Source organism: Aythya marila (assembly GCF_965140915.1).
Source record: "Aythya marila genome assembly, chromosome: 4".
In the NCBI taxonomy this organism is placed as follows: domain Eukaryota; kingdom Metazoa; phylum Chordata; class Aves; order Anseriformes; family Anatidae; genus Aythya; species Aythya marila.
The window spans coordinates 2,317,565-2,339,386 of NC_139045.1; the positions used below are offsets into that span (position 1 = coordinate 2,317,565).

Here is a 21,822-nt window from a genome sequence, read left to right on the forward strand (position 1 = left end):
CCAGCATCAATGCATATGGGAGCTAAGAGGTCACACAAAACATGTTGTAACTTGATTAAGCTTGAAAAATTATCTTTCAAGAACCAAAGTTTCATGAACTTAGCAAGAAGTCTCTTGGAAATCCAAGAAAAAAGTCTATTCTCTCTCCACAGTGAACAGAAACCTTACATTTTGCTAATGGTCAACAGGAGTCATTTTTCATTCAAATCTGTTTTCTTGTTTCTGTGTTGAATGAGCAGTAAGGAGTAGTAAGTCAGTACCATGGGTCATTAGACTGCTAACAAATAGCAAGAGTCATATAAGCTTGGAAAGGAAGGAAAGGAAGAAAGTTTACATTAATTTTTTAGCCTAAAGGGAAGTTTTATATATAGAAAATAAAGACATAATGACTTCTGATTTATACTGGAATACGATGAGAGGAGATCCCAGCCTGTTTCCAGATGAGTTACCCACAGAGCATTGCATGCAGCATTGCACTGGCACAGAGTGGCAGCCAGAAATTACCATATTGCAGTGATTGCACTGCTCTTCTACATAGGCCTGTAGTCAGGAACACACTTTTAACCTGTTACAGATGTGAAGCCTATTCAGTCAATCAACAACATGGATAAAAACATCCATTTATTTGGTGTTAACCAAGATTTCCACTTTTCATAAGCCAACTAGATCCTTAGCCTAGCTACAAGGACAGGATACAAGCTGATAGCCCTGTGAGGCAGTGCTCTCCCTGCCCTTTGCCCAGGCTGGCAGCCCGAGCATCAGACACCTGCTGCTGTCCTCATGCCTGCACCAGGCCACTCACGTATCACATATTTCTCCTGATAATGCAAAGCAGCAACTCTCATTCTTAATCAAATTGTTTTTATTCATCCAAGCAATAACTTCATTATTACAGTGATCCGTCATTAGCAATTAATAGCTATCTGCCTTTGCAGTATGTAGCTGCATTCCACAATGTCTGTGTTTCCCTATCAACTAGTTGCACCCAGTTTGGTCAAAATGCTTATTAAAAATCAGTGCACTTTGAGAAGGTCCATATTCAGAAACTGGGCCATGAGAGAGTCAGCTTTAATTCCTGATACAGTGCTAGCATATGGTGTTAATAAGAGGTTGTTTCTTTTCACTACAGTGCTACCATTTTTCAGCTGTTGAGCCCTGATCTCCCAATCATCTTTGGTATCAATACGCTTTAATCAGATGCATTTGTATGAGGAAGCAGCAAGTATTATTTAGAAAAGAGGCAGATATTTAAAACAAACAAACAAACAAACAAAGAAAAAAAAACTTCTGTTTTCCTTTGGCTGCTTTAATTTAAAAAAAAATTACACTTCCTGCAGATGTCTAAGACATCACAACAGAATTGTACCATTTCTGTACAACAGAAATGTCTAGGATGTCTGCTAAACACAAGCCAGAAATCCACTACAGGACCAAGTCTGAATGATTGTAACCTGAATTCCTTGACCAAGTGTATCCAGCTGTAGACTTTGCCCCTAAAGAGTCATTGAGTTCTGACCAGTGACCTCAAACACTGGTTTCTAGAATGAAACTACATTAGCAATGATAATTACAAAAGATGGCCTATTTTCATGTTTTCAAATTAATATAGCACAAAAATACTCTAACGTTTGAATTTGAGTGAATATAAAGCTGTTGAACTTTATGGGGGAGAGTTTCAAAGGCACAAACAGCACTTAACTTCCAGTTATGCCTTGGAAAATGTCCCACTAATGGCTAATATAGCTGATTTATTTTCATAAACTTTAATTATTTCACACTTTTTTTTTTTACTGAACAACATAACCACTTCAACTGAGCAGTTCAAACACAATGCACAATTTAAAAGGGGATCTGCTCCAATTCCATGTTCCCATGTGCAAGTTCAAATTTCTTATCAATCTTAATATTACACACCTAGATAATTGTGAATACTTGTTCTTGCTATAACATCCACACTGAACAGATGTAGTCATCTATATAACTAGGTACTATAAACTATTCAAGATAAGTAGGAGATATTTTTAGCATTATTTGTATTAACTAATGTAGGATAAACATTTGTCTAGTATAAAGTCAGGGGCTTTTCATATTTTAGCAATAAAAGCAATAGTAATCGTGAAGAACTGGTTCAAGTGACACCTTGAAATGCTAGCACACAAGAGATCCAGTAGGACAGAACAGTGAGGATAAACGTGCAATTTTAGGTCTCCTCACATGCAATTCCTCTTGTGCTACAGCTGTTGACTGAGACATTTGGTAAGTATTCAATGCAATTTAGCAGCAGATTTCTTAGAACAAAAAACCTGTTTATTTTTACTATATTTATTAAACATAAGAATATAAGTGTCTTAATTAAAGTGTTTTATATGCCTCGATGATTTCTGAGACCCTTCTGGAAAGGGTACGAGCACAGGGCTATTTGCTCTTTGAGTTGAGGTGAGAGCAGGTGCTGTCAGGCAAAAACCAAGAAGATATTGCCCTCTAGTGATGAAAGGAGAAGATGCAAAGTCCGGGGACAGGGAGGGGTTAATTATTGTTTCAAAATACCCACATCTCTCATGCTAAGAAAACCAAAGCTTGCTGCAATTAGCTGTTTTGTGGGGAGATTACACGCCCAGCAAGGCTGTCCTTCGCAGAGAGAGCAGTTCTCCTGATCCGATAAACCCTCAGAGTCAGGCTGAGTGACTCATCAACGTCACTGAAACTGAAGCATAGCCTCACAGAGAACACTTCACTTGGTCAGGTTTTATCTTTTTATAAAATCTTAATTGGAGGTTTAATAAGAAGTGAGATCCTGACAAGTATACACAGAACGGCAGGATGAGGGAAGCACTAAAAGAATTGGGGTTGGAGGGGCAATACGGCAATTCTCTTACAATTATCAGAATGGTTTTAATTTCTTAGTCATTGCTGCATTTCTTTTATGTTTTTCCCTTCACACAAGGTATTACTAAATGCAGGGCACTTTTCTTGCTTCTGCTCACTTCTTATTTCTCTCCACATATAAGCTATCCACCTTGCTCACCTTTTTCGCTAATTGCCACATGACACAGCAGTGTGACAGACAGAGTAGCCCACAGTACAGAGATATGAATCTCCTAGCAAGCTTCTGACTGACAAAGGTAAAGCAGATAAAAACTGATTTCTGGCAAAATTGCAACTGGTCTCAGCAAAAACTCCTTTTTCTTAAACAGCCAGAGAAAGAGCAAGTCTCTCACAGAGTTCTTAATTCACAGTTACTTCAGCAATTGTTCAACTGCTCGATCAACTCTCCAAAGCAGTATAGTTCGAATACTAGGAAAGCAATATGTGTGTGTGTATATACACACACACACACACACACACACACACACTTAGAGCACCAGTAAAGCTTTTTCTTGTATTTTTTAAATCCTGAACTGAAACAACCAAGAGTTTCCTTAGAACTCTATGCCAGAGTCATAAAATATATCTGGTAGACAAGTTTCCTCAATACCTTTCTTGCAAGCTTTTTATAGTTTTTCATGTAAAGATTGAGTAGTTTTCGGAATAAAAATTCAAAATAATAATTCAAATTAATAGACAAGGAGATGTCAACTGACAAGCGTATGCTGTGAAAAAGGTTCTTCCACCTAGCAGTTCAAAAATCATCCATTGTTTACAGTCTCACATTCTTCCAATAGGTAAACAATATAAATAATTCAGACAGATGTTAATTCTTTTTAAAATCCATAGAGCAGCATGGGCTATTTGTTTTGTTAGTTTTAATTGCCTCTGAGTTGCATGGTTCATTGTTAGCATTGGGAATTCTTTGTGAATTTAGGTAGGGCTACCAAGAAGCACACAAGTGCTTCTGAGATGGCCAGGCAGTCCAGTTGGAGCCACACAGTACAGCAGGGACAGCCCAAAGCCCCCATCCTTTAGTGAGAGTTGTCTTAATTCAGTACACACTTTTATGTGCCCACCCAGCAATCACAGAACAAATACCTCATGGCTCAGCAACTCCAACACTACTCATGCCCCATACAATCCTCCATTCATCCCTGGGAGAACAGAAAATGAAACATGCACTGCTGCACCCTGCAGTTTTAGTAACCTACTAATTTACTTGGAAAATCCATGTGCAATTTTAATTTTTTTTTTTTTTTTTCATTGGCAGTCTTTAAATGGGCAGTAAAGTACCGGCCACTCCAGTTACAGAATAGAAACAGGGGAAAAGATATCTCGTGCCTTTTTCTTTGTCTTGATTAGTTTCATTCAAAAACAGAATTTGATAGTCCTTTGCAAATACTTAGCCATAAAATTATGAGTTTGACATAGAACTTGGACCAATATTTAACCAACATTTTTTGTCCTCTTTTTGTCCTACAATCATTAGTCAACCCCACTTACAATAGCAATAACGCATTGTAGCCAAGAAATGGCCATAAATAAAAATACCATTGTCCTCAAAAAGTTTAGATTAATTTTATGTCCTAAGAAAATGGGAGAACTCTGATGTATTAAGATAAAACACATTAAGAAAGCACACAACACTTGAAGTGTTCATAAACCTCCCTCTCAACTCATATTACTGACATCACTGTTTATTAACATTCATTTTTAATTGCTTTATGGATTTTATTTACTTTTTTTTTTTTTTTTTAACTTGTTGCAGATAATGTTGAGAGTCATCCTCATTGATTATTGGCAACTGCTGTATTCTGAGAAAGCCTCTTTCAATTTAGCTTTACAGATCCTTTGACTTCCCACTCCAACAGCTTCATCACCTACCCAACAGCTTCATAAATGTACTGCAATGGTCACATGAACATCTCAGGAGGGGAATCAGCACCTCTGTGTCTCCTCATTATTATGGCACTTTAGGAAGAGAAAACCAAAAAGCAACAAGTCCAACAGAAGTTGAAAGTCCCACAAAAGATGAATCTAATAGTGAGGCTCCACAGAAGTTTCAGAACACTTGTTATTCTTCTGGCTACTTTCTGCTTAGCAAGTATCGTCATTTCTGCCTATTACTTGTACACCAGCTACAAGCAGGAGATGGCCCTTGCAGAAACCACTGGAGAAGCAGACTGTGAAGATCTCAAGCTCCTACCATACAGATCCATTGAGCTGAAAACAGCTAAGCCAATTGATCCATCTAAAACTGATCCCACTGTCCTGCTGTTTGTGGAAAGCCAATACTCCCAGCTGGGACAAGATATCATAGCCATCCTTGAGTCCAGCAGATTTCAATACCACATGGTCATCGCGCCTGCCAAGGGGGATATTCCCCCTCTCACAGACAACGGAAGAGGAAAATACACAATTGTTATATATGAGAATATTTTAAAGTATGTATCCATGGACTCATGGAATAGAGAGCTTCTGGAAAAATACTGTGTGGAATACAGTGTTAGCATAATTGGTTTTCATAAAGCCAATGAAAACAGCTCCCCAAGTACAAAACTGAAAGGCTTGCCATTACATCTTTACAATAACATAGCCCTCAAAGACTGTGTTGTAAACCCTCAGTCTCCCCTTCTGCGCATTACCAAAGCACCAAGGGTTGAGAAAGGCCCACTGCCTGGTGAAGACTGGACAGTTTTCCAGTTCAACCATTCCACCTACCAACCTGTGCTTTTAACTGAACTGCAGACCTCCCGACCACCTCCCATGGCATTGCCAAAGGCTGCTCTGTATGCAACCGTCATCCAGGACTTGGGGCTTCATGATGGGATTCAAAGAGTTCTTTTTGGAAACAACCTGACCTTCTGGTTACACAAGCTGATCTTTATTGATGCCATCTCTTTCCTGTCAGGGAAGAAGCTCACGCTGTCCTTGGATAGGTACATTCTGGTTGACATAGATGACATCTTCGTTGGGAAGGAGGGAACAAGGATGAACATAAATGATGTGAAGGTAAGGCAAAAGCTGGGGGATACTATACCAGATGCAAGTATGTTCAATGGGGCATTCAAAAAGAAACAAAGAGCGACAAACATGGGAGTCCCGTTTTCTTTTCAAAGCTGAAAGTCTACAAATGTAGCCAGCAGAAACAGAAACCATAACCTGAGGTTACTTTAAAGGTCTGGTTACCCACATGCATACAGAGATGGATTCTGTGTATGAATCCATCATACAGAGGATTTGAGTGTGTTGAACCTTCCAATACTTAACAGATTTTTGTTTTTCCTGAACCAAAATAAAAAGAATCTCTGTTTCTGGAGCAAATTTGCTGCTGGGAACTCTGAATTGTTAGATAATTCCACATTTAACACCACGTTTTTATTTTTTCCCTTTGAACATACAGACATATGCGTGTATCTGTACATATGGCATATACTTCAATTTATAGGCATTTAATTGCCTATAAATAATTATTTCTAGAAATTAAACAGAAGAATAGAAATCTGTTCATTTTTTTGAACTCTCCTGTAACTATGTTAAATAGAATTTAAAAACGAATGGAAAAGTTGGCCACAGTTTGGCTTACAATCTTTAGCAGGGAAGTTTTCTTTAGTAGATAAATATTTCAAGTTACTGGTGACAGTATGAAAGTATGGCCTGCACCTCAGCAAATGACCTAAATATCTCATAAGGTGGATTGCTCACAGACTATTGTTTGGAGGTGCTTTTAAACTTCCTTTTCATAGTCTGCAGTATCCAGGGACTCCATTATATATGTTCAGAGTAATTCTGAAAAGCATGTGCACCGTAGAAAGACACAGACTTAAAGTGGTAAACAGACAGAAGTCAACAGCATGAAAGTTACTTTCCTTCAGTTTTCCAGGTGGGGGAAATATCATATTGAGATATTGATAATAATCACATTGAGATTAATTGAGGCTCCTAAATATGCAATATTACATTCTCTACCTTTTATTCTAGGGTTTTCCTGTAAATACCTTAATGCTTTCATGAGCAGTAAGTAAGCCTTTTAGTTTTAAACCCAAATTTCTATTTTGTTTCCTAATTATTATTTCCATTGGAGTGAGTTTTATATTTGTTTGCCTATTCATCTGAATCACTTAGAGATATTGAGATGTCCAACAAAAGAAGTAGTCTCATACAGATAAGATGTTTTTACACATCAGAAAAGTTCAGGTAATTCTGTTAGCCAAACCAGGTGTATGAGAGCTCATCAGGGTTGTTTCTAGCACCCAGATACTCCAAGTGTCTGCATTAGATATTTCTGGTGTCTTGAGATCTGAGCACTATGCACAAGCTCCGAGATCAAGTACCCTCTCAGCACTATATATGATAAAACACTCTGACAAAGGCCCTGTCTAAAAGAGGAAATTAACGGAAAAGGCAATAGTGGAACAAGTTTTTCAGCAAGAGCTTTCTGCACACACATTTTTGAGAGCCTTTTTCTGATCTGGTTTGCCCACTACAAAAGTCTATTATTCTACGTTGGTTAAAGAGTCCCTATTACTAGAATAAAAGCATCCACACGGAGTCACTTGAAAATTCAAATCATAACTTTGACTGGAATAATCTCCAAGCCCCAAGACATTTCCTTCATTATCCAGCAATCAACAACATTAGACAAACCTCTCCACCTGTGCTTGGCAGAGGAGCTGTGCTCCATAGGAGATACAACAGAAAATATCCAGGAGCTCAAGTAGGATCTGGACATCAGAACCCTGGCTGCTAAAAGCATTAGGCATCAATTTTGCATGCTGCACAGATTTACCCATCTGAAAAATGGGCAGTTCACAGCACTGAATACATTAACATGCAAAATCATCTGCTAAGCTTCAGACTTTTCCTGAAGAAAATAATAATAATAATAAAGCAGTATGGTGAGACCCCCCCTCTTCATCACAAAGAAGAAATCATGCAACACACACCACCCATGGTGAGAACTATACAAGCACACACTCAGAGCCAACTTTCCCATCAGGCAGTCTTTTTGGGAAGCAGGATGGGGGATTGTCTATTTGTCATAAATAATGTTCCCATGTAAAGCCATCCTGCGGCTTGACCATCCATTGGTCCACTCTGCACATAAAACTATGGTTTTCAGTTCCAGTCAGTTATCAGGATTTGTTTCTCAGGGTATTGCACAAGTACTTGCTACGCATTTCAGTCTGTACTTACAGACTGGACATTCCCAGAATACATTAACATTCAAAGCAGGATGCTTGCTAATGAATGTAACACCAAAAAAATTAGAGTGTACTTTGGTTAGTTTACAGTAAAAGATAATTACAGTGAGTTAGAGAACAATCACTCAAGTCACTTGGGAAAGGAGGCAATTAAGAACCAGAGGGCCTGGCTTCTCCCCTCAAGGCAGAGCAGCCTCCTTGGTTGAAAGGCAAAATAGCAGAGGGAGACAATGTTTAGGAGGCTGATATTTTAAGTGATGTCGAAGTATTGCCCTGCATTGTGAAGCAGCTGCTGTGACCAGCTGCTCAAAGGGGGTTGTGTTTTCACAGCAGGTGAGAGGCTGCCACGAAACGCATGAGAGGTGACATATGGAGGCATCAAGGGATATAGGGGCAGGTTGTGCTTCTCCTGTATGTGTATCACAGGGGCAAAGGCATGAACGGCTCTGATAGCTAAAGGATTAGTATAGACTCAGTATGTTGTTCAACAAGAACATAGCAAAATTTGAACCATTTCCTCTTTTTTTCCTCTGAGCTGCATATTACAGGTAGATTTAGCGCAAAAATCATAGCCGACATTAACATCATGCGCATCAAAACTCATTTCATCCCAGCCCCTGTAATGCATGTTTAAACTGCATCTCCAACACAGAATGGTATTTATACAATGCTAAGAACAGCATTGAGAAAAAAAAAAACATATGAAACAATGCTTGCAATGAAACAACTTCTCAGCACAGTACAATTCACTGAATTATGCCATATCACTACTTCTCCAGTTCCTTTTTTACTTAGGATTTGTCACTACAACTATCATAGGTTCACCTTGTGCAGTCATATGGGACTCTCATAGGCTCTTCTGAGGTGCCACACACACCTGTGTTGCTTTGGGAATGCTTTTATACATTCCACATTCCCAGGTGTATGCAAGAAAACTGCAAACAGCAGTGCACTTCCCAAACTGTGTTAAAATTACAACTAAATAACATCTCTCTGTTCAAGCTCTTTGGCATTTCCTGCCAGTGGCCAGCTGTATAATAACTGCCAGCCCAAAGAACACATGACTAGATATGAGTTTTCCGATAACAGTACTCGTACATAGCAATAAAAAGACAAGTAACACTGTTCCGGTGTAATTACTTCCTGCAACTCAAATGTTTTTATCCCCTCACAAAGCCTTTCCTCAATTAGGTGCTTCAAGGATATATATAGTTTTATAAAGGGTGGCATCACTAGAGAAACAGAGATTAGAGAACAGAGTTATTATGGGCTCTGTTTACCACAAAAGATCTCCTAGTCCCTTGTATTATAGAAGTTGTGCAAGGTCATATCTAGCTAAGTAATTAAACAGGAACTCAGCAGAGCCACAGAAAGCTATTTTCCCAAGCTTTGCAAAGATCTATCTTGAGACTAGCGAGCCCCTGCAAATGAATTCCTCCCTTTCCCTCCTGCCAATATATTATCTCTCTGCTTGATTTTAGAAGGCAAAAAATAAAATAAAATATCAAGAACTCCTCAGTTACCATGCAGTATTACTGAATTCATGTACATGCAAATTACGCTGGTTCCTGGCCACGCAAGCCCATTGACATCACCGATTTAGCAAAAACAACTAGAAATACCCATTTTTGTTGTGTCTGGGGTCTGGGTTGTTCCAAACAGAGAGAATATAGAACTTTTATCCTTAAAGTTCTCTAGCTGGGCACAAACAGGCAGTAAGAACTTGCTAAGGTATTTCCTTTGTTGTTTTTCTAGTATGAGCTAGCGCAATATTTACTCACACAAGAAGAGCCCAGTGCAGTGACCAGGACTTTTCCAGTACCCTCCACAACTACACTTTCTCTTCTGGGAGCAATTATTAGCTCAAAACAAACAAACAAACAAAAGCAAGCAATCATCCCTACATTTAAAAACAAAACAAACAAACAACAAAAAAAAATAACCATCCTCAACCTTTTACTTTCTGTCCTCTCTTTACGCCAGGACCTGCAATGCAGAACAGCTGCCCTTCTATAGCCTTCTTCCAGGTGGACCCTCTCAGGAGCCACCTGCTTCCCGCTTTTCTCCCACTCTCCCAGCTGGAGCTGGTAATCAAAGAGAAGTTGTTCGTCCTAGCACCATCGCGTCACAAAGTCCCTTTTTCTAAAGCCACCTTTCCCTTTTTTGCATTCCCTCTAATTGCTGTACTAGGATCATTCTTGTGCTATCTGGGATCTGATAAAACGACAAAGCAATGCTTGGGAATGTGTGGTGTGTTACTACTGACTGCGGGCTCTCCTATTCCTTGAAGCATCGGATAGCCCGTCTGCATTCTCCCCCATTCTCCTGCTCTAACCTTCAGTCCACTCACTGCAGTTGAAAAAAGAATTGCATTAGTCTCTGACACCTCCTCACTTCCACAAGTCTGCAGTTTATCTTCGACCTTCATCATCATTAAAAAGCCTTGAACACTTAAAGGGTGATTTCTTGCCCATTTTAGTATTTTAAAGACACGAATTCATGTTGGAGTCACATCTTTTCTGATATTTCCAAATTAAAGAGTACTGGCTCAGCAGGAGCCTGCACTTGGTAACTGAATCTCTCCAGTATATGCTTTTTCTGATCTTTCTGCAAGGCGAATTGCTTTCAGGTAGAATAATTAGAAATATCTGGGCCACACCACCAGGCATGGCAGAACGATATTCAGTACAGAGACACAGGTGGGCATAGGATGGGTAAAACTGTGCAGCACATCTGTGCAATTTCTCAACACTCTTTGAAGGAAGGAATTTAATAAACCGTTGTGGACCAGTGCTTGGTTTCTGCTTCAGTTCTGCTGGGATCCCTTACCTCTCATGCCATTTGGGGTTGATAGCAAAGCCCCAGTCCAGGCATGTGGATAAGGAAGCTCGGCTTAACAAAGGGCAATAGCACAGTTCTGTGTCCCTTTGCAGAATATGGCACCTAATGTTGCAGAATGCCCAAATTTTCATAGAAATTCTCCAGCAGTGGTTAAGACCAGACAAAAAAGACAGGGAGGATTTCTAACTCAAGTTTCTAAAGAGTTTCTCTGGATATCCTCCTCTGCTGCACCTATCTGGTACTCACATACAACAGTGGAGAGATGATGATGGAAGTTAGAGCAGCTCAACATCTAACCTCCCTCCATTTCATTCCAGATGTACTCGCTATCAGTCCCCAGTGCTTCAGCAAAACTTGAAACTGATGTTGTCAATAGGAGCTGGAAACAAATTGCTTATATTTTTATTATTGTTAATTTATCTGCTGCTTTTTCCTTCAGCAGAAGTCGAAGCATCACTTCCTTTCTGATACTGAGATACAATAGTCATCCTGCAGCCTTTTTATAAAAGTAAACTCCTGCCAATAAAGTAACCACATCAATGGGCAATACAGGGGGAAACTAAAAAGAGAGCATGTACGAGCATTGGAAGTTAGAGCAGACAGCCAAGCATTAGTCATTATAGTCTAAGTGTTACCATCATGTCACTCTTTAAAGCACTTTTGAAAATGGCAGCGAAGAACACAATGAATTCAGGAGTTTCCGGTTTGGGATGATTTTAAAGACTTTAAAAATGAATTTAAAATGCAGCTGAGAATGCATTATAAGAAAAATGTAATAATCAGACAATCTTTTTTCAAAATGGGAGTGTCTACTCTATTCGGCTTCAGGAGAGATGACGGATCATTCAATATTTTCCTTGTTCATGTCTCTTGAATCATCCTGTTCTTTCTGCAATAATTTGAGTGTTGAATACTGCTGAAGTGCCTTGTCTAGATACATCATACAAAGCATTTTAGACTTCAACTCTTGTATTTTTTTTTTGTTTCAGTAAAGCCTGCTCTTTCATTCACAATTTCAGCACTGATGTAGTGAAAAAAACATGATTCCTTTGCCGTCAGCAAAACATTTATTTTTCTCCTTGGCAGCCTGGAGGACTGTCTGTCTGTCTGAGCACCTTACCTGAATTATAATAGACTTGGGGTTCTCTCGTCTTACAGGTTTCCTACTGATGATATAATAAGCCTTGAGTGCTTGATACAGTCTTGCCAGAAGACAAATTCTGGAGACTAATTTTCTAGTTTGTTTGTTAGTTTAGAAAATTACATTCTTTCCATGTGTCCCACACATTAACTTTATCATACAGTCTAAGAAATATTTTCATAAACATTTCAAAAAACTCACTTTGTGTTCTCCTCTCCCAGTGAACAGACTGGCTTTTATGCAGTGCAATTTAATATTGTTTGTGGAAGAACCACAGAATTATCAAAAATCTGGGTGTTGGTTTGTTTGCTTTTTTTTTCAAGTAAAAATTTAATATTTCATAAAGCAGGAAAACAAATTAAAAACCTAGAGAAAAATAATCCTTCATTTTTCCAGCTTTTTAATCAACTCTAAGACCTAGATAGACCTTACTCTTCAAAAAGATAAACAATTCTGAATTTAAGACAACAAGCAAACCAACCAACACAAAATAATACCTTTTAAAATACAGAAAGCGCAGAGGTTTTTTGAGTTGTTGGTCTAGTGCAATATCTAATGCTTACAGCCTGTGTCTAGCATCATTGCCTTGTGACATGCTCTTTTTGTCTACACTTCTGCTGGTTTTCTGGATTTACGTTGATTTCCTGAATACCTCCACCAAAATAATTCTGAAATCTGGAATAACTGGAATATATTTTAAAAATGTATGTGGTTATCTACATTTTATTTAGCTTCATTTAATTTCATTTAACTCCCTTTCATTTAGGGAATTTGTAGGAGCCAAAAAGCATGGCTGCTTTATATCAACCTCTTAAGTCACCTATATTAACCTGTGTTTTAAAACAATGCATATTACTTTAAAAGGTGCACTAACAATTGTTTCCTGTATAGCAAAATAACACTATAAGAAATGTTGGAATACCTTTCAAGAAAGGCTAGCCAACGCAGACTTAAAGAGCAGTCGTAATTATTGCCTTAAAAGCATCTGATGCAGCAAAAAGCACGTTACCATGAATGCCATATATATATTGCAGTTACTTTAGTGGCAGTGTTACTTAAACTTTAAATGTGCTTTTGTCATCCAAATGGGAGCAGAAGAAATGACATTTAGAGCAAAACTCAGTTTAGTATCATTAGCATTATACAAATAATTTGAAAACAAAAATGTTCAGTAAAAGAGTGAAGCGATGGGATGGAAGGATGGACAAACAGGTGAGAGAATAGAGAAAATCTCAAAGAGAAAATGAGAACTTTGAAACTAAAATATTTAGCAAAAACTAACTGGTCAATTTCTGACCACCTCTGTATCATAACATGGCATGAAAACAATTCATCTATGCCTGGTTTCAAATTCCTAGGTAAATATGTATGTACGCACATATGTATACACCCACACAAATTAAATTTCTGATCTTTTTCTGGTCTATGAATGTGGTCATAGACCCCTTAAATTAATACTTTTACTTCTAATGCTGTAAGTCTCCACCTGTCCTCTTATCAGACAGAAGAGTGTAAGTGCTTTTAGATAAAAGATACCAAATTACAAAAGGCAGAATAAGAGACCAGCAAGAGCTGCACCTCAAAGTCCAAAATTAAATTCTAGTAAGTGGACACTTAATTATAACTCCTGAAGATATAGATCACATGTCAGCATGTGGAACTTCAAAAATGATAAGTCATAAGCAGATTCTGATAGCAGATAATAGGATAACCTTCAAACTAAATCTTCATCTTCCTTTCAGAAAAAAAAAATAAATGCCAGTGGTCAACATTTAGGATACGAGCACTGCTTTCAGTGAGCTGCATCTATGGGAAGGCTGAGGCTTTCTCCAAAGGGCTGGACACTTTTCATAAGGGTTTCCTTTTCCTCTGGACATATGCAGAGTCCAAATAATTTTACAGAGACATGAGAACAAATGACCTTCTGGCTCCATTGTTCAACATGAGTCATGCATAGCTTGGAATCGTTAGAGTGAATCATATATTGCTTTCAGCAGAGTTTGTTGGAGAATAGTGCTTTGCATACAAATACATCGATTTGTCTGGAAAAATTCACTTTGCAAGAAACCATTTTAGTTAGGAAATTTCATGAGGTCCATGTGTAGCTACTTTAGAAATAAACAAAAAATGAGCAATTTAGAAATAAACAAAAAATGAGCAATTTCACTGAACATTTGAAATAGTGACAATTTGGTATAGCTGTTTCACTGCTGAAGGGGATTTCTGTGCAACAGACAGTTATTGCTTTTTCTGGTTGTTTGTTTTTTGCAATGATCATAAGCATACACACATGCACATATATAACATACACACATACTCAAATGTGATGAAAAAAATCATCCTGCATTTTATGTTTATGTCACCAAATATTCTGTGTCCATGTGGTTTGGCCAAGCTAAAGAAGAGAAAGTCTTAAGCATAAGCTATGATAAAACACTATGTGATGTGTTGTGATTTTCCATCAGCTGCAGATTAGCTTGACCTGAGTGTCAGTTTTTGATCCATAAGAATTGGTGTGGCAATTCTCAGGCATCAACTTTTGTCTCTCGGTCTCTCTCTTTGTATCAGAACCTGGGGCAATGCAGTATCACTAGGGTTTTCAAAGGATGATGATAAGAAGTTGCCAATCTTCAGCTGCACATCTCCTGAATAAGGCTAATGCCTGTCTGCACCACATCGGCAGTACTGAATGGTGATCCATTTGTCCAGGTGCACAGTGCACAGTATGGTTTCAGCTGAATCTTTTTTTTTCTTTTTTTTTTTTTCCCCATTACCAAGATATACAGCAGGATGTACCAGAAATAGGTAGAAGATTGCCTTATTCTCCATCACCATGGCCAGTTCCACAGGTACCTGGCACTGCCAGAAACTGTACTAAGAGTGCAGACCAGTGCTCACAGCCCTAACATAAAGCTCTTTTTCACGTGCCTCATTTGCTTTCATATTTCGATTGGGAATATTCCTACCAAGATTCAGGCCAGTGCTGATGTTATTTGGGGCTACAGATTTGCAGTACTCATGAAACTTTGTCCACGCACACAAGAAGTCATAACCTGGTGAAAATGCACTGTAGTGCTGGGAAGTTCCTGAAAAATCTTCCCTTTCCACAGCCCTTATCGCCTCCATGCTTAGGAATTTTGTACAATCATTTTGTTTCTTTGCTGTGTGATGCATGCATGCCTGGAAGGACATGCTGGGGGCTGGATGTTAACACGTCTCAGAAGCAAACCCCCACTTTGATGTACAGGGCACCTCTGACTCCCTTTGTAGAGATCACTGTTTGTTGCATGGCTACTTTGAACCCCATCAGAGAGAAATTCTCATTTCTTTCATGTGGTTTTGCTGCCAGTGCAGATTACTCATTCACCAGGTCTGGAGAGCTCCTGTTTTTATTTACTGCTTCACACATGCTAGAAGCAACAAGGTTCTCCATCAAATCCCCCTGCTTCTTTATTGCCAGCCTATTCTCAGTTCAGGAGTGGGATGCCAATACCAGTTTTAACTTACCCTTCATTTTCTGGCCTTTAAGTCTTATCCATACATTTATTAGTGCTGCTATCTATATGCCTCTTTTACAGCACCCGCTCCAAATGCACAGTGGTACCGTTCTGAAGTGATGCACATGCATGTAGCATAGCTCTGTATCCAACTGTAATCATTTTCTGCAGGCAGCAAACACTATTACTGCATCAATACAGAAGGTGAGATGAATAAAACTCCTGGCCCAAATGCATGAAGCAATACTTTCCCAGAGATTTGTGTATATATAAGAAGTAAAATTTAAAAATAAAAAAGTAAAGTTAAAAGTAAAAGGTATTTGAGGACTACTATCCATACAGCAGCAGCATCCAAAGAGGGGTGGCAGCCTTTTCTTCTGGAAACATTGTCATAATGAACTAATAGTTCTTCATACATTTAGTCTTCTTGCTGTGCCAGAATACACAGCAGTCCTAAAATAAAAGTTTCTAAGTGTTTATGAGATTTATCAGCATATGATCTTACAGTATAAATGCCTTGTCAGATATTAAAATCATATTTCTTTCACTTTCTTATTTTTTCTATTGAATATGACATTGTAAAAGAACCTCACTAGTTCTACAACATTTAGATAGAAATGATTTTTCATTACTATTAATAGCTATTGCTATTTCATTGCTATTAATATTCAAAAAAAAAAAAACAAACAAACAACAAAACAAAACAAAACACAACAAACAATTTTATTGGTCTCATGGGGGATTTATTAAATCACTAAATAGCCTTACATTATTGTATTATAAGGTGCCATTTCATGTGGACAAAAAGTCTAGACTTGTAATGGATATATTAAATATGACAAGTGATAATTTAAATAGTTACAATGTTTTATACAGAATATTTTATAAAGGTTAAGATTTTCTCTCAAGAAATGCCAGGATGAAAAGAAAACAAAATATTTTAAACTTTTTTTTTTCTTTAACTTTAATTGAACTTCATTTTCAAAATTAACAAGAAAATGAAACAATTTTCTCAAAACCAATATATCAGTAAAAACACTCCAGATTTTTCTGAACAGTTATTTTGTTCACTAGGACTTGATTTATTGCAACACACTGCATGGATTAACGTTTTCTGTTATAACACTCTAGTGTTTATCATTGATTATTATGGCATACAATAAAGGGTTCTTTCCCTTCCAGTTAAGGTTGGCACAGAAAAACAACCAAGGCAACGTGGTGTCCTTCCCACCTGAGAGCTTCTTTAACAAAGTGATGTTGCTTCTTTAGAGGCTGGAGTTTTTCTTACCCAGGTCTGCTGCTCAAGTCCAAGGAGCACCCAAGAGTTGTTCTGTGGATGTGTTTGGCCAGTTCAGTTTGGGAAGGAAAGCAGTATCAAGAAACTGAAATGCTTGAAGTTGAGAGGAACTTTTAGTATTTTTGTTGATGTGATTTTTGTGAGACAGGGTCTTCTAAATCCAGAAGTCCTTTAAAAATATAAAAATCTTCTTTTGGTTTAATTAGCAGTAAGATTTACCACAAGCTAGCAAAGGTTAGAATATTCTGTGCATTGCTGTGGTCGCCAAATTCAAGTGATAAGGGCATTAACACACCTCTGGCTCATTTTAGGTTTAAAGATCAGAATTTCAGTTTTCCTTCTTTCCAACTTGATTACCCATTTATTCTTGGACTAAATGGGTGAAAAATCCTTCTGAAACCGTAGAGTGGCAAAGCATTTATTCTTGTTACTTGATCTGTTTGAACTTCACCAGTGAAATGGCTTCCCATGGCAAAATATTGATTATTAAATGCAGAATGTTCCACAGGAATGTGATTTAAACAAAACAGTATTCTGCCAACTCATCTGCTCTGGCAGGCTGAAGGGAAAGTGGACAGTTTGAAGAATATTCTAAAAAAATAAATAAATAAATCCAAAAGATCATAATTAAATGTAGCTTTGGAATTGCTGTTCTTCCAGAAATTAAAAAATGAAAATAATTCACACCCTGTTGAGATATTTTTTTTTAATATGAGAATATCCCAGAAGATGGATATTTCAGTTTTGTACTTCCTCTTCATTTTATGTAAAAGCCAGAATTATTACTCTAACTTTTACATAACTTACTAAATCCAAAATGTCAACATTTAGGCAATTTTAAAAAGTTGTCTCAATATTATAGTTGAATTGCACTGATTGAATCAGATTGAATCAAAGTCATAGGCTTCAAGGACTTATGTTTTCGACCCCAAATCATCAGACCTTCAAGTATGGGCTATATAAAGAATGTTTGAATTCACATTTTTGACAGCATACAGTATTTGCTTGCCTTCCCTGAAACTCTTGAAATATTGGCTCTTAAAACTGTCAGTGATTCTTGAAAGCACAAGTGCTTTTTTGGTTGAGGTCCAATTGTTTTAGAAGAGTAAATCTCAGTATAATTTTCCATTCCCTTGGTTTCTTAACTCCTCAGAAGTCTGTAGGTCTGAACATTTGCCTGCTCATTAATAGTGTAGACATAAAGCTAAGCTTGGGATCATTTTAGTTAACAGAAGTTTTGATATTGATTCCAATATCAAGAGAGTTTGGCCTCAAACCTCTTCTGTGCAGAAGCAGGTCTGGCCACGATCCCAGGGCATGGAGGGAATGGGGGGTCCCAGCTGGCCACCCCAGGGGTGTCCAAGTGCTCCAGTCACCCCCTCTCCGCTAGCTGTAAGCAAGCATCAGATAGCTCTACATCCAGAAGACAAGCCAGACCTACTGCCTCTGCCTGGTTTATTGTTGTGAATGTACAAGGATGAGAGAAATACAGGAATCACAGATGAAAAAGGGGCTGTAGTATTGTAACGGGAGCAGGTTTTACCATGGGAAAAGCAGCCTGGTAAAGAAAAGAAGAACATGGGAAAGAGGCTCAAGGGATGAGGATCAAAGCAGACCCTGGATCAGGGCTTCCTGTAGCACAGAATCCCTAAGGGAGACTGAAGATCTCCTTTGTAATAATCTTTACTGTAGATTTGTCAACAAACTATCACAAATATTTGGAAATGAATGGACTATGCATGAATCAATAAGAACTAATCTGTATTTATCTATAATTAATATAGATTAAATACTCTATACAATTATTAATTTAGGAAGTTTAATGAAGCTCCGGACATATGTGGTGCTGAAGCTATACTCTACATGGTTAATAATAAAAGCAGATTTCTTTTTTCAAAAAATGGGTTTACCCTCAGAATATGAATTCTTTAATATAAAAGCTCTGCATGTGTCTTCCTAGTAACATAGCCCAAGATTTATGTGTATCATAAACAAATATGGCTGTGGTATTATAAAGTGCAATTCCACTGTATTTGTTATTAGGAAAGGGAATAAGGTTTCCCATATGCTTTCACTATTATTTCTCTTCTAACTAGGAACATGGTGCCAGTACATTATCAGGAAATAAAAGCTACCCATCACTGTTGTAAATATCATGAGGTAGGCTGTTACTGAGCCAGTCTGTTAAAGACTGGAGGGGCTTTACTCCCCACCTTCAGGCAGCAGGTCCATTTCTAAGCTGAGCAATAAGAGGCAAAGCCTTGGACTAGTGACACGTTGTGATTTGTTTACCTAATATAAGGCAGCATTTTGAGTCAACGATACACACATTGACTTCACAAATGTAATAAGATGCTGGAGGGAAGTTTAGAAATTTCCAGAGATCTTGGTTGAGACGAGGTTGTAAAATTACCTACATGCAAGCTACCCTTTTTCTCTTCTTCCGAGATTTCTTAAAGGCTAAGAGGAAATTCCCTTCTGCTCCCTTGTGTGTTGGTAGTTGATATTATAGCACAGTAAGCCATAGGGAAAAAAGAAACTGTCTTTAGAAAGGGGAGTTTATTACTGTTTTACTGTTACTGTTATGGTTTATGTTGCGGGGAGTGGGCACAGCCAACAACCCCCTGTATGTTGCAGAGGGCATTCTCCAAAGTCAATAAAAAATCAATCTGTTGACATAAGGGTACAAGAGGACAGTGCAGTGCTGGTTGAACACCCTTTTAGTGGTCAGCAGGCTGGAGTAAAATCACTTGAAACCATTTAAGTGGATAAATGTGTTGGGGGAAAATTTTGGCTGAATCATGTACTTTCATAACTACTTGTCCTTTCTTTCCTCTACTGTTGTATTGGACAATATTCTGTGCAATGCCAGTGTCAAGCTTGTAAAAGTGAAAAAGCTACAGTTCACCATGATATATAAGGACACAAATGCACACAAAAAGGCTAGAAAAGTCTCAGCCTTCTAATTAAATTAAAACCAATCTTCTAATACTTTTCTGCCATTAAGCTGATGACAACACAGCCAATACTCCTTACATAGATATATTCTGGTTTTACTGATTTCACTGACTGTTTGCTGGACCTATGGCCTCAAAAAGCTTTGTCATGTTAAGCACCAGGAGAGGAGAAAGGGGGCAAAGAAGAGGGAGTGTAGAGCCCATAGAAGAGCTTAGAATAAGGAAGATATTACATAATGGAAAAATACCACCTATCTTTTAGCTATTTGTCATCTCACAGTTGTAAATTGTTTCAGTAGTTGAAAGTACACTTTGTCAAACAATCCCATTTGGGTAGCAGAGCATTAGCCAAATGAAACCTATCAGAACAATCCAGTATTTATGATTTTTAAGCAGCTATTCCCATATAAAATAAAATTATGGCACTCCCCCACAGCTGGGAGAGTAATAGAACCTCTCCAGAAATGAGTGGAAATTTAGTGTTAACACCTATAATTAAAAGGTATATACTTTACTGAACATATTTGTCTCAGTTTAATGAACCTAAGTTGCATGGATTCATATTTTACGCTGCAAGTAGCTACACGGTTTTCAATGGGAATATTTAGAGAGAAAAGTGCTACCTATAATAACTAAGATTAAAAGCAACAAGATTTAAAAGGTAACTGGCTCAGTAATGCCACTTTCATCCTACCACCTAAGTGCTTGAGAATGGCTTTGAAATAGGAATATTTTTAAACAAAAGACAAACAAACAAACAAAAACCCTGTCCTTTCTGTGTATTTTTTGTTTTCTGAAATAATACTTACTATGCAAGTATTTAATATTCTGGTGAGCTTTCTTCACTGTTCCTAAGTGTTAGAAACTTATTCACCATGAAGACTGACAGCTGATGTTCTCACTTATGTGGAAATATATACATATATATATATATATATACATATAAATAAATAAATAAATAAATAAATATAGTAAGACTTATGAAAGGATAACAAACTCTGGCAACAGACATGTTCCCTATATTATTGTCATCAGACATTACTATGCTTGAAAGACATACTCTCCTTCTAGTGTATGGTCTAAATCTTTCACCAAAAATTATGACCTGTGGAAGGATACATATAACATGGGAATAAGTTCCCTCATAAATTAAAAGTTGGGGAAAACAATAAGAAATTTCAAAATTGTTTTCCAATTCAAATATAGACCTCTTCCCACAGCCAAGAAAACATATAGTAAAAGACATCAATAAACAACCTCTGATTAAAACATGCTTGCTAGAAATGTTTGCTCTTCCTTCCAAATAATTCACTTTGTGTACTTACAGCATAGCACACTATTCTTCCTGTGTAATTTAGCAAAGCAAGGACTGAAGAGCTCAAATAGAGAACAAGCATACCTTTCTAACAGGAAATATTTCAAAGATGCACAATGCTTGGGGAAATCCAATGCATTCCAACAGCAAAAAAGGTTGCTTGTCAGAAGCAGATTTAGGAGCCCTGGGGATAAGTCATCCCTGTCAAGAATGATTTAGCAGTACCTAGAAAGGGATGAGCTCCATCAGACACAAGGAAATTCATCCAAATCTTCCTCTGCTCTCAGGTGGCTGAAATTCCCTGCCAGACCTCCCACCAACAGCCACTGCCTTTGCTTAGGGTCACCTCCAGAGCCCCATAAGCCAGATGGGATCTCTCCCTAGGTCAGGAGGCTTGGGATGGGCCAGCTTGCCACGAGCACCTACATGAGGTTAAACTGGGAAGGCCAGGAGGGCTGCTGGGATAATTTGGTGTGACATCCTAAATATCACAGGGCATAGGATCTCACCAATGAGTTTGGGTATCCAACTTCATCTGCAAAAAACACCGGAAACCTGGACCTGTCTGCCGGCCCTGGATCTGCCTTTGGCTTTGCAGCCAGAAGGAAAGGCTTGCTGTTAGCAGAAGATTTCTTCCTCAGGGGTCACTAGAAGTGCTAGGAAAATTCTTCGTACTCTGAGACAATTACCTGATACCACTTG

The 21,822-nt window shown here is 38.0% G+C and overlaps 1 protein-coding gene across 3 annotated transcripts in view; it reads left to right on the top strand.

Annotated features, from left to right (window-relative positions):
• The window catches only part of LOC309877421 (bifunctional heparan sulfate N-deacetylase/N-sulfotransferase 4), a 107,153-nt gene that overhangs the window by 12,230 nt on the left and 73,101 nt on the right, over nucleotides 1–21,822 (top strand). For 2 of the 3 annotated variants that reach the window (XM_082758730.1, XM_082758732.1), the window contains exon 2: nucleotides 4,637–5,880. In XM_082758730.1, coding sequence (XP_082614856.1) covers nucleotides 4,900–5,880 — 981 coding nt within the window. In that variant the 5' untranslated portion in view covers nucleotides 4,637–4,899. The remainder of the gene's footprint in view (nucleotides 1–4,636; nucleotides 5,881–21,822) is intronic. The other variant, XM_082758731.1, reaches the window with a different exon arrangement.